Source organism: Cyphomyrmex costatus, unplaced genomic scaffold (assembly GCF_001594065.2).
Source record: "Cyphomyrmex costatus isolate MS0001 unplaced genomic scaffold, Ccosl1.0 scaffold330, whole genome shotgun sequence".
NCBI classification, from domain to species: domain Eukaryota; kingdom Metazoa; phylum Arthropoda; class Insecta; order Hymenoptera; family Formicidae; genus Cyphomyrmex; species Cyphomyrmex costatus.
In genome coordinates this window covers 1,293,319-1,306,203 of record NW_017277451.1, presented here as the reverse complement: position 1 = coordinate 1,306,203, position 12,885 = coordinate 1,293,319, and the positions used below count along the sequence as shown (strand labels likewise).

The 12,885-nt window shown below is 31.1% G+C and overlaps 3 protein-coding genes across 3 annotated transcripts in view; 2 read left to right on the top strand and 1 right to left on the bottom strand.

Moving 5' to 3' along the window:
- Window positions 1-1,064: 1,064 nt before the first annotated feature.
- Window positions 1,065-6,449, top strand: LOC108775929 (ESF1 homolog). The gene is made up of 7 exons (XM_018542394.1): window positions 1,065-1,821; window positions 1,896-2,074; window positions 2,254-2,361; window positions 2,775-2,975; window positions 3,071-3,290; window positions 5,432-6,225; window positions 6,297-6,449. Exons 1-7 carry the CDS (start codon window positions 1,125-1,127, stop codon window positions 6,408-6,410), a joined length of 2,313 nt encoding a protein of 770 aa, XP_018397896.1. The 5' UTR covers window positions 1,065-1,124; the 3' UTR covers window positions 6,411-6,449.
- A 1,781-nt stretch (window positions 6,450-8,230) lies between these two features.
- Window positions 8,231-9,360, bottom strand: LOC108775961 (uncharacterized). The gene is made up of 4 exons (XM_018542437.1): window positions 9,272-9,360; window positions 9,057-9,181; window positions 8,786-8,963; window positions 8,231-8,688 (listed from the first exon to the last, which is right to left on the bottom strand). The coding sequence occupies exons 1-4, from the start codon at window positions 9,347-9,349 to the stop codon at window positions 8,656-8,658; spliced, it is 414 nt and encodes a 137-aa protein (XP_018397939.1). The 5' UTR covers window positions 9,350-9,360; the 3' UTR covers window positions 8,231-8,655.
- Window positions 9,361-12,160: 2,800 nt separating this feature from the next.
- The window catches only part of LOC108775927 (ribonuclease H-like), a 2,471-nt gene continuing 1,746 nt past the window's right edge, over window positions 12,161-12,885 (top strand). The window contains exon 1 of the mRNA XM_018542393.1: window positions 12,161-12,303. The gene's annotated coding sequence lies outside the window, so the exon portion shown is untranslated. The remainder of the gene's footprint in view (window positions 12,304-12,885) is intronic.

Genomic DNA, 12,885 nt, shown 5'->3' with positions numbered 1-12,885 from the left:
TCAACGAATGTTGGCTCGTAGCCCTGCTTGTATTAATTATTTTATAATAATAATATTAATAATATAATAATATAATAATAATAATATTACAATATTAATTATAATATTCATATATATTCAATTGCGTTTACCATTATTATTGTGCAATGCAAGAAATGCACCGACTAAATTATCTTCATTCGATGTACATACTTTCATCATCAGTTTCCATCCTTACGATTTTTTTGGTGCAACTTTGGCTGCGGTCGAGTTGCCACTACGAATGCTTTGAAGCGTTTGATTGACCAATCAAAAGAAAGAGTTATACAAACTGACCAATCAAGAAACGCTTCAAAGCATTCGTAGTGACAACTCGACCGCAGCCTTTATGTACCAGTGGTCGCGTTCAGCAGACTCAACAGTTTTACAACTGTTTTATGATTCTTTGCTGAGATAGGACTATTCCTTTAGATCTAAATTTTTTTTTTCCTTTTCATAAACTTGTACATACTCTCTGTATCGCGTGCACTGTGACGACATTTTGAACTGTACCATGCGTACTAAGTACAAAAAGTTCCTGCACTGTACTTTAAAAAAGAACATACCTCATGACAAGAATCGGCAACATTAGTCGCGAGGTTATAATCTGTGGTTATTTCGTTTGTGAGCATTTAGCTTCATTCATGTTGGGCGCTTCGCTTTGCATTGCAATCTGCTTATATTATTATTCTTGATTATTACATTTTTAATAAAGAATTTCATTTGGGATGTGATCGGTGATCTGGCAGCACAGAACATATATAATCTGGCCGTATCGACCTCCTATTTACTGTTTGAAGGCGGGAGTCATTAATTAAAGAAGAAGAAGACAGAAGATTAAAGTCATTAATTTTATTTAGAAGCTTTGCAAAATTATCAACAGATTATTAATATAATCAAAAACCTCTTCATCTATCAATATAATTAATAACCTCAAGAAAAGGTTGAAGGTGCACAACTCCCACCAAATTACTCCAAGAAAAAAATTGAAAACAAATATAATAAAGTGCAATTTTTCTGTATATAACATTTCTGTATATAAAATTGCGAAATTAAAGTTATTACGTTTGTATATATTGATAAAGTGACTAACAATATCAATAATAATGGATGAAATGCTGAAAGACTCGCGAATAATGGATAAAAAGCCGAAAGACCCGCGTTTCGCACATATTGCAAAGGATCCAAAGTTTCGTCGCATTCCCAAAGCTAAGAGAACAGTGAAAATTGACGATCGATTTAAGGGTATGTTTAAAGATAAAAAGTTTATCATGAAGTACACTGTTGATAAGCGTGGTAGACCTGTTAATCAAACCATCACCGAAGATCTTAGAAAATATTATGATCTGTCGAGCAGCGAAGATGAAGATACATCTGTATCATCTACAAACAAAAAAGACAACAAGAAAAAAGTGAAGGATATCAAGGGGAAGAAAAAGGATAAGAAAAAGGAAATCGAATTAAAAACTGAGATAGATTCCTCTGACAAAAGGAATGAAGATGAGAAGAATAAAGATGTTTGTTTGTTGAATCAGAAAAATTTTTCTGAACTGAAAACAAAAGAGGAGTCTTCCAATGAAGATGAATCCTCAGATAATGAGACTAAATCTGTCCAAAAAGAATTTTCTCAAGCAGAGCTAGATAAAAATAATAAGAAGCTTCATAAAAGGAGAAAAAATGAAAATAGTATACTTACGCATGAAATTAAAGAGAAACTGAGAGATCTTACTGTAAATTATGCTAGAGGTGAAGGTGTCCTATTAAGTGACAGCTCTTCAGAAGAAGAATCATATGAAGCTAGTGGTAAAATATTATTTGTTATATCTTATACAAATTCTGATCATATTTAAGTAGCTGCAAAAACAAATTTGTTTTAGATGCTGAGGAAGAGATTGAACATAACTGGGGTGAACTGGACAAAGATGCTGAAACGACAAATGAGATCACATGTCGATTAGCTATTTGTAATATGGATTGGGATAGAATACGTGCTGTAGATTTAATGATTTTGTTAAACTCATTCTTACCTAGTACTGGACTCATCTATTCAGTTACAGTAATGACTAAAATAATAATTAATAACATTATATAAATATATTGTTGTTCTATTCTACATATTTTACATAATTAATTAGATATATATTTAATAGTATAGAAATATTGTAAAGAGAAACATAATACCTATTGTAATTAATAATTATACAAATATAATCATATTAAATCTATTTATTTCAGATTTATCCATCGGAATTTGGTCTACAGCGAATGAAAGAAGAAGAAATTAATGGACCAGCAGAGCTGAAAGACGAAGCTGTTAGAAGTAAAGATGAAATTGAAGATGATGTATGAAATAATGACTTTCTATAACCAATTATAATAATGGACTCTCAATATTCAAACACTAAAAATTTACAAAGGACAAGTGGGTGTAAATAATAATAACTACGCGGTTAGAGGTACGCCATTAAACAAAATTTCTTTTTAACAAAGTTCCAGACGTTTCAACTGATTTCCAGTCATCTTCAGCGATTAAATAAATCAACGCGGATAAAAAGCAACACAAATTCACAAACGTTTCATTCTTGACGCTTCTCTAGCCGATCGCAATCATGAAAAAATTGTTTATATAACGAACCTCTAACCGCACAGTTATTATTTATTCTTACTTACTCTTTGTAAATTCTTAGTGAATGACTTTCTATGTTTTACAGTATTTCTTTTCTTATTAATTATTATATTGATTTCCTTCTTCTTAGAATGAAGAAGGTTCAAAATATCACATGGAAAAGTTGAGACAATACCAATTGAATCGATTAAAATACTATTATGCTGTTGCCGAATTTGATTCTACAGAAACAGCAAACAAAGTATATACAGAATGCGACGGTATTGAGTATGAATCGACTGCAACTAGATTAGATCTTAGATTTATACCAGATAATATGACATTTGATCAGGTATCTCTTAAAATATCATATATTATACATATTACATCAAAAGTTTATTAAAGTATTAAGAAACATAAATTTTATGTACAAACTGCTTGTTAAAGGAATCTAAAGAGGTATGTACTGAGATACCTGAACCCATCAAGTATCAACCACGACAGTTTACGACAACGGCATTACAACAAGCTAAAGTTCAATTAACATGGGATGAAACAAATCCAGATAGGCAAGAATTTACGCAGAAACTGAACTCAGGAAAACTACAGAATATTGATGAAAATGATCTACAAACATATTTGGCAAGCGGTAGTGAGGATGATTTAGGTATGACGCTATTTTATTTTGTATTATTTTATAAACAATTTAAATCGTTAAACATATTTAACAAACTTTAATTCAAATATTTATGATATGAACATTACAAAAACAAACGTTTCGACTCTGATCGGATCATTTTCAATGTTACATAAAATATAAAGTACAAAATTATTATAAGTTAAAATGTAATAAGGCTCAATATCTTTTTAACAACTAATACAGAGAAACAGGGCAATGAACCAATAAATTACGTTAAAAATCTTTTTTTAAATTAATTTAATATATTGCGAAGAATATCACGTAATTATGGCGTTTCGTCCCAGCTTCCACTACTGGACTCATCAGTAAGGTATTGTAGTGAAAGCCTACCTTGTATGCATGAGAGAGTTATTCAATCGAGATTTTATATGAAGAGATATACGCGTATCAAAGCACTTGCAAGAATTTGCGAATATCGATAAACCTCTGATAGCAGGTTGACATAGTAATATTCTTTTCGCAATATCTATCCAAAGTAATATATGTATTCCTATACTGATGAGTCCAGTAGTGGAAGCTGGGACGAAATGCCATAATTACGTGCTATTCTTTGCAATATATTAAATTAATTTAAAAAAAAGATTTTTAACGTAATTTATTAGTTCATTGCCCTGTTTCTCTATATTAGTTATTATAAGTTAAATTTATACAATTTTGATTAAATTAATTCGTCTTATAAATTCGTTTATAAATTTAAGGACGTTCACCGGCTAATCGATTTCTATACAAAATGCTTCAAATTTAAACTACATGCTATTAATATCATTATCGATATATCCTCTAAAATTCAGAAAATTTAGCGGTACCGAATTCGAGTTATTAATTTCCAAAGTTGCAACTTTTAACATGTAAGGTATAGCCCAAGCGTGCGCTCAAATGACATTTCAATTCATAGCGACTGTGATATCTATACGATTGTTCTAAAAAAATAGGATATGATGCAGGACGCGATGCTAGAAATAACATTTAAAAAAACGGGGATCCGTAGCGGTGCCGTTGTTGAGTTATCGAAGTTCGAAGTGGTGTATCCGACAGCACTTCGAAGCAAAAGTCACCGCATGGAAAGAGAGCCGCCGCTGAGACGCAGCGGTGGGAAAAAAACAAAAACAGAACAAGAAAAAAAAGGAAAAAGTATTTGCATGGGAAGCGGAATGGGGAGAGAGATGCGCTATGCACCGAGAAGCGAGCGTGCAGTAAACTTTTGGCTACGATTGTAGCCGGTGAACGTCCTTAACTTATAATAATTTTGTACTTTATATTTTATAACATTGAAAATGACTCGATCAGAGTCGAAACGTTTTTTGTAACGTTTATATCATGAATTTTGAATTAAAGTTGTTGGTTAAATTACTTGGCTCTTTGCCTTCATTATATTTATACTGTTTTATTACATATAGAGCCTTATAATGACTTTTATTTTACATATATTGTTTCTACTTATATGATTATTGCGAAGAATGTTACTAAGGCCTTGGTAGTCTGAAGACTAGTCTTAAGCCGTAATCACACTGCAGATTCCCGACTCTAACTCTCAACTCGCGATTCAAAGTCGATCAAATAGAATAATTTCTATTCTCGAGTCGACAGTCAGAGTTGGCTGCTGCCTTGCTGTGATTGGTTGGCATGATAGGAGTCCAAGTCAATAGTCAAGTCAGAGTCGGGAGTCTGTAGTGCGATTACAGCTTTAGGACGCTCGCACAGAATGCCAGAGATCTGGGTTCGACTCCCGGCCGAGGTAATATTTTTCGCAATATAAATTAATTATTTACAGATTTTTAATGTATTATTCATAGATTTTAATATGTCATTCAATATTATTAAGATCCAAGATGCTATGAGCATCAAAACTGTTAGATTGTTAGTTAATTTAACTCGTGATAGTACTGCAGTAGTTTATTACAGTTTGCATTGTAAGTCTGAAAATACTTCGGCGCGCATTTAAGAATCTACATATGTAGTATATAAATTCATACAAAATTATATTAGAAGCAACCAAGATCCAGTTTGACCGTTACGGCATGTTCTCATCGGTATTTGGTTTAAAAACTCTCAACTGTCCAATAAGATTTGATATTGTTTACATATATTCTTCTTGTATTATTTTTCAGATACAGAAGAAAAAATAGACTTAGCTGAAAAAATAAATAATAATTCAGAAAAAGAATCAGAAGAAAATAATGATTTAATTGGAAAGTATAAATCTTTACTTAAAACTATCGAAGAAGAAGAAGAGGCAAAGAAAAACAAAGATGTAGAATTAGAATTCTCATGGGGTTTAGATATCAAAGAAAAAACTGAAAAGTTTGTCAAAGAAAACATGAAAAATAAGGAAGAACTTACACCTTTTGAACAATATCTAGAGAAACGTAAGGCAAAAAAGAAAGCTAAAAGAGAAGAAAGAAAAAAGCTTAAAGAAGAAAGTCAGAAAAGTGATTCAGAAGATTCTGTGCCATCTGATGTAGATATGAATAATAAATATTTTGCGAATGAATTAAAAAACAGTAAATTATCCCATGAAAAAGGAAAGGAAGATAATGAAGCTGATATCGATTCATCGAATGAGCAGGAAAGTAGTCGATGTAAAGCCGAATTGGAGTTGCTTCTGATGGATCAAGACGAAGACGATAAAAAACATTTCAATATGAAACAAATTGAAGAAAACGCAACCATGTCAAAATCTAAACAAAAACGTCTTAATAAAAAGAAGACTGTACGAGAAGAAGAAGCGAAGGAAGATAATTTCAAAGTTAATGTTAAGGACTCAAGATTTACCGCTTTGTTTACGTCACATCATTTCAATATTGATCCTGCGGATCCGCATTATAGAAAGACAAAAGGTACGGAAGCATTAATTAATGAGAAATTGAAGAGAAGAGCTGAAAACGAAGCACACACAGAAAACGTAAGTAAAAGAACATTTTATAATTAACAGCGACTTATATATTTTTTCCTTTAATGCATCGAAACTTTCAGGACAAACAATTTAAGAAGCCAAAAACAGACGAAAAATTGCCAATGGAATTACAAGCTCTAGTTAAATCTGTTAAAAGAAACACACAAACTATCACACAGCCAATAAAAAAATAATTATATTATAATAATATAAAGGATAATTATATAAAAGTGGACAGAAAGTTAGAAAGTATATAGTACAGTGGATTTTCTATTAAAATAAAAAAAACGATTAAAAACTTATTTAATTTTTATTTTATTTTATAAAGTACATTCTACCACCTTCTTTTATTTTAATTCTATAAAAGGATTTTTTATTCAATTTAGTCAATTCGAAGATTTTTAAACTTTTATACTATTGATGATTTGGGGTGCCTTCCAACAAGCGACACACATGACACGGTGTGACTAGAGACCCTGTAAGGCTGAAATCACACGATGCGGAATAGGACTACAGAATAGAGAGTGCGTCATTGAAGCAACTAATCAGCATTATTTTTTAGACTACTTATGGGCCTTCTACAATAAAAGCTCTTACTTAAGTTTTAAGTGTTAAATCATAAAAAATTTACCAATCACAATCAAATGTGAGAAGAATAATCGACAGTGAATGGTCAATTTCTTATGACTTAATACTTAAAACTTAGGTAATGGCTTATTTTGTAGAAGGCCCATTAGAGATATGCCTTCGACTTCATTTTCACTATCGCTCGAGTCGGAACTGTCATCGGAACTTTCATCATTTTTCTTTAAAAGTATTAAAGAAGAAATTACAATTATTGGAAACTGTTTATTGACGTCTTGTATAGCGTCCATCTTGAACTCGCATAGAATGCATAGGAAATCGTTCCGAATAACTAAAGCGCTTCATGCGCATTGACTAAACGGAACGATTTCAAAGCGTTACGCACCAGTAATGCAGTATACGCGCTTCATGCGTAATTCGGAACGCACCCACAGTTAAACTCAGCATTTTAGCTGTGTACGATTGTGTCGACTTGTGTCATAGTTGGAAAGCACCGTGTCGTACACTGTGTTACACAGTGTCTACTTGTGTCGTAGCTGGAAAGCACCCTATTATATAAGGCAGTTACTAGACTATGCCTTTCTCTTTTCATCCTTTTTTCTCTGTCTTTGGTGCCATATATGTGCAGTATACTTGCTTGCGACTGTGTACACGTCGTGTTAAATACGTGTCTTCTAAAAGATAGAGTATAGCTTGCTCTCCTAAAATCTTAATAAAATTATACTCATTCATCGCGTTTTCAGAACGAAAGAATCTGTAAGAAAAATACGGGGATCGGCCTTGTGAACCGAGTTATTAAGCGTTGAAGTTTGAGACTTTACAGGTTAGGATATCTGTCATCGCGAAAATAATGAAAAAAATATAAAAATAATTAAATAATGGAAATTGATAATAATGGACACAATATTCATAGAAAAATAATATATTTTGTTTCTTTTTTTAGCTTTTGATAAAAAACGATAATGGAAGTTGAAAAAAATGGATTCAATAGTTTTGAATACTTTCAAGATAATTTGGAGTTGATTATACTTCCTTGTACGAAATGGAGTTATTCAAGAGGAAATGAAATGTTTTTTGGTTTCCAGAAAGTAGAAAGTGATTATAATGTAAGAAAAAGAATTGCTTTTTTGCGAAATGGACAAGTACATATTTATATAGATAACAAAATCCATTCTCTTTCAAAATTTATTGTAATTACAAGTATTGAACAATTAAATGAATTTATACAAGTTGTTGATAAATTATTATAGAGAGAGAGAGAGAGAGAGAGAAAGAGAGAGAGAGAGAGAGAGAGAGAGAAATAAAAGGAATTCGTAGATAATAGCAGAAATTGAAATTGTAAAAAGTTATGAAAAACTAAAATTGTATAATATTTTTATTTGATGAATAAATTTTTACATGCTAAATAAACATTTTAATTATTGCTTTTTCCACTTTTACGTTTTCTTTTTTTTTTCATTTGTATTACAGTTTCAACCGCATTTGTTTCCTCAATTTGAAAATACATATTTGGATCATTTTGAACATTTGTTTTAACTAATTTTAAACTTTTTCTTTTCTCTTTTGTTTTTTCTCTTTCAACGTTATCATTTCTATTTGCCTGCTTGGTTAAGAAAAACATTCGTGTTATTAAATAAAAACGAATGTTTTTAGTAAATTCATAATTATGTTTTTCACAGCCAAGGAAAGTTACAGGATTCTTTTCTTCGTTGATCAATTCCATTATTTCAAATAACATATCAGCATTAATTTCTCCATATTGTGTTGCCTCTATTACTCCTTTTTCTGCAGTTGAAAGCAGATGAAATAAAGCCACAGAAGGATTCATTAAATATCCTTTTGATTTGATTTGAATTAATTTATGTCTTTCAGGTATAATTTTTTAATCTTGAACAACATTATTTTAAATTAAAAGATTAATTCCAATATATATATATGTATATAAATAATTTGGATCTTAAAAAAAAAGATGCAATATACGTACTTTCTCTCGAAGCCTCTTTTCTCGACGTTTACAATATAAATCTAACCCTTTCAGGATTTCATTTTTTTTTCTTAATTTTTGAATTGGTGTTAAATTACTTTTTGTACATGTTAAACATCTCAATATCTGTCCTACTCTGTACTCACTTTTAATTACAAAACCTCGACATTTTGCAACTCTGTAAAGGAAATTAATATATTTTATTCAAAGAGAGAGTACATTTTATTTTACTTATAATACATTGTAATTAAACAAGAAAACTTTCACAAACCTATTTTCATCATTAACCCCTTCACAAGGAAATATAGTTTGTAATTTCTTTAAAATTTGTTCAATTTCTGATATATAATGAATTATTTTAATAGCAAAAGAAATTTCTTTATCTCCAATAAATACCTATTTTATATTAAGAACATTTTAATAAATTAGATTTAAATGTACTGTCATTTATATTGTAACATATATTGTTATTTTAATTATATTTACCTTCACTTCCATATTTGTTGTAATTATGATACGTCTTAAAATATATGATAAATCGTCTGACCAACATGTCCACATCATAAAGGTATCACTAATATTTGTAAATCAATAATGTGTTGGAACCTTAATATTTTTTGCAATATTTATATCTTCATCAGAAAACTTCTGAACATTTTCTTTTAATGGTGTAAAAGATCCATTTTCTATTTGTAATGTCTCATTTAACATTAATGACGTAGGAGCAATTGGTTCATTTGCTAAATTTAAAACTGTTTCTGAAGTTTCACATTTAATTGCAAATTTTTCATGAGGTATAACGTCATCACTATGTCTATCATTATGTTCTATCTGTCTAAAATATGGTATCTTTTTTACAGGAAAAATCGAAGGAACGGCTCCTTCTCTTAATTTTGGGTTTTTTCTAGTCACATAAATGACTGTTCCATCTGTTTGCACAAATGCATCCTCTTTAATAATATCTTCTGATTTAAAATGTAATTCACAAATTCTGCTATTCTCTTTTATTTTTATATTTTTAGTAGACATAATATTATACCAAGAAATAAACTTATTCTATAAAAGAAATTAAAGTTTTCTTTTTAAGTAAAATATATGTGAAATGTATAATGTTAAAAATATATAATATTAAAATCAAATGTTAAATATATATTAAATATATACGAAAAATGTGGAATAAAAAGACTATTTCTTAAAATAAGAATACTTACGGCATCAGGTGTAAACAAGCTTTTTTTGGGAAATCCTTTTTTGTTTCCCCTAGAGTTACATCCTTCCACGCAACAAGACATATTGTTATTTGGTAACTATAATATTATAATATTTATAATAGAATAAGATTGTATTAATGTTCGAATGTGTTTAAAATATATCTATTCTGATTATTAAAAATGTATAGATATATATATATATAAATTAAAATTAACAATAACCTCCCTAAATATATATGTATGTATACACACACACTTATACTATGTATACTTTCCTTTTAGAGGACATACTCGACACAAACATCGTTCTATCTTTATCATTCGTTGAATGTTAAGAATGATAGAACAACGTTTGTATCGAGTGTGTCATATAAAAGGAAAGCATACTATAACATCAGAATAGATAGATTTTTAACATTTAATGTTTATCTATATATAAATTTCCTATTTTTAGTGAAAAAAGCTTGTTGAACCAAAGTACATATGGAGTCCTAGCTTAAAGGTTGGATTATACTGGCCGTAATCTGTTAAAGGTTGATTTATACTGGCCGTAATCTGTTAACTTATGCCGTAATTTGTAAAAATTGACCAATCACAGTCGAATGAGAGGGGAATAATCGATTATAATTGGTCAATTTTTACAGATTACGGCATAAGTTAACAGATTACGGCCAGTATAATCCAACCTTAACTTATGCTGTAATCTGTAAAAATTGACCAATTATAATCGATTATTCCCCTCTCATTCGACTGTGATTGGTCAATTTTTACAGATTACGGCATAAGTTAACAGCGCATTTAAAAGGGGGGGCTACATATGTGGTGTATAAGAATTCACTCATACTTATTATTAGCACTTTGATCCAGCTTTGACCGTTATAGGCGTTTAATTCCTTCATTGTTAACAGTTTACGGCCAGTATAAATCAACCTTAAGGGCTGCGCACAATGGAGGAACAGATATTAGATATTAAAATATTAACCTATCAGAATCGTGTATTTCGGTGTAACTGGTATCTGGATAGGTTAATATTTTAATATCTAATATCTGTTCCTCCATTGTGCGCAGCCCTAAGTCTCCTTATTCTTACTTCATAATGTTTACCAATCAGATGTTACCTAGAGATTTTAGGTCTCTTCTTTTTGACTATATTTTTGCACTAGATCATCTTCTTCCTTTTTTCAGGAGAAGAGAAAAGAAAAAATGATGAGAGCTTGTTTTCTAGAGTCATAAGATATCAGAGAAGCGCAACCGGCTTAATCAGTATCGCAAAATTACGAAAAACAGTATTAAAAACGGCGTCATTTGCAGACGAACTATGAAATCCACCAATCGTCTATTAGTTAGCCATTTTTAATTACCAATGAATGAATGTCATGATTGGCTGACAGTCATCAACCAATCAGGGCGCGAAACATCGGTTGCGCTTCTCTGATATCTAGGACTCTAGTGTCGCCATGTGCACGAAAGTGTCTACGGTTATTGTAATTTGAAAGCACCCACTGTGCTTTTACGCAAAAGCATGGCTATCATTGGCTATCGCTCGCCGCTTCACCGCTGCGCCGCTCTGGTCTGTAGACTCCTTAACGTTCTCAACTGTAATTGATCAATTCGCTTACTGATTACGTTTACGGCCTTACGTTTTTCTATGTGCCATAGGCTGCGTTCAGCAGAAGAAGCAGCTTTGCAACTGTTGTAAAATTCTTGAATATGATTGGCTTACACATTTAGATCTAATGAGGAAATAAGGGCAAGACCAATATTAAAGAATTTTACAACAGTTGCAAAGCTGCTTTCTCTGCTGAAATCCGCGCACGTGATTGGGCAATCTTGCTACTCACTTAATAGGTAAACTTTACCAAAAGATGGAACAATCGGCCCTTAGTGGAAAAACTCTAAGCACCAGAAAAGTATAGCCAATTAACGGCATGGGATTAGATCCTCCCCAAATTTCCGTTTCCGTTTCTCTGCCAATGGTCGCGTTCAGCAGACTCAATTGTTGCGGAGCAGATCTGTGAGCGCTCGCTGCTATTGGTTGATCAAAAGAAACGGTTGATTCTGCTGAACGCAACCAATGAAAGTTCTCGTATAGTCACGTGATACAATTACAGGATTCAAATTTTTTTTACAAAGTTATATACATTACTCACTAATGCAACAAAGATAAAAGCTAACGCCATTGACTGATTGACGTCAGTTTTGGTCATTTTCGTACGAGTCTTTCTGTCGGATAAGCGTATAAGTTGAACCGCACGCGTAAGGCTGACTCTTAAAATTGCTGCAATAATTGCTGACACTACGAATAAAGTAAGTTTCATTGAACGTGACTTTTTTTGCTTGCGAGAAGACTGTAGATTCGGATAACGATCGTTGGTTGAAGTCTATTCTATACAATGTGCTCTTTATTTTTTCCTGTTTCTTATTTTTTTCCTTTTGCGGCCGTTTTATTGACAACTGTATTTCTTGCTTACGTATTTCTTCCAAAGTTCGTTAATTTTTATCACGGACTACAGAAAAGGAAAAACGAGATGAAAAGCAAAAAGACAAGATGTGAAATATAACAAAAAGCAAAAAACTGAGAACAAAAAACACATTGTAGAATAGGCTTAATTGAACTGGCAAGAACTTGTTGCTTTGTTGTGTCACTTTATTACATTGTTCATCATAATATTAAATCTTCCTTACAATTGAAACGTACAAGTGTAAAATATAATAAATATTATGGAATTGTCAATCAATATTAATTTTGAACTTATTATTAATTAACACAATTGTGGTCGAGACTTGTATTATATTAAATGTATATATGTAAAATTATTGCCAATATGAACCAACACTAGTTGTTCGTGTGAATTATAAGTAACTATTGAAATATATATATATATATAT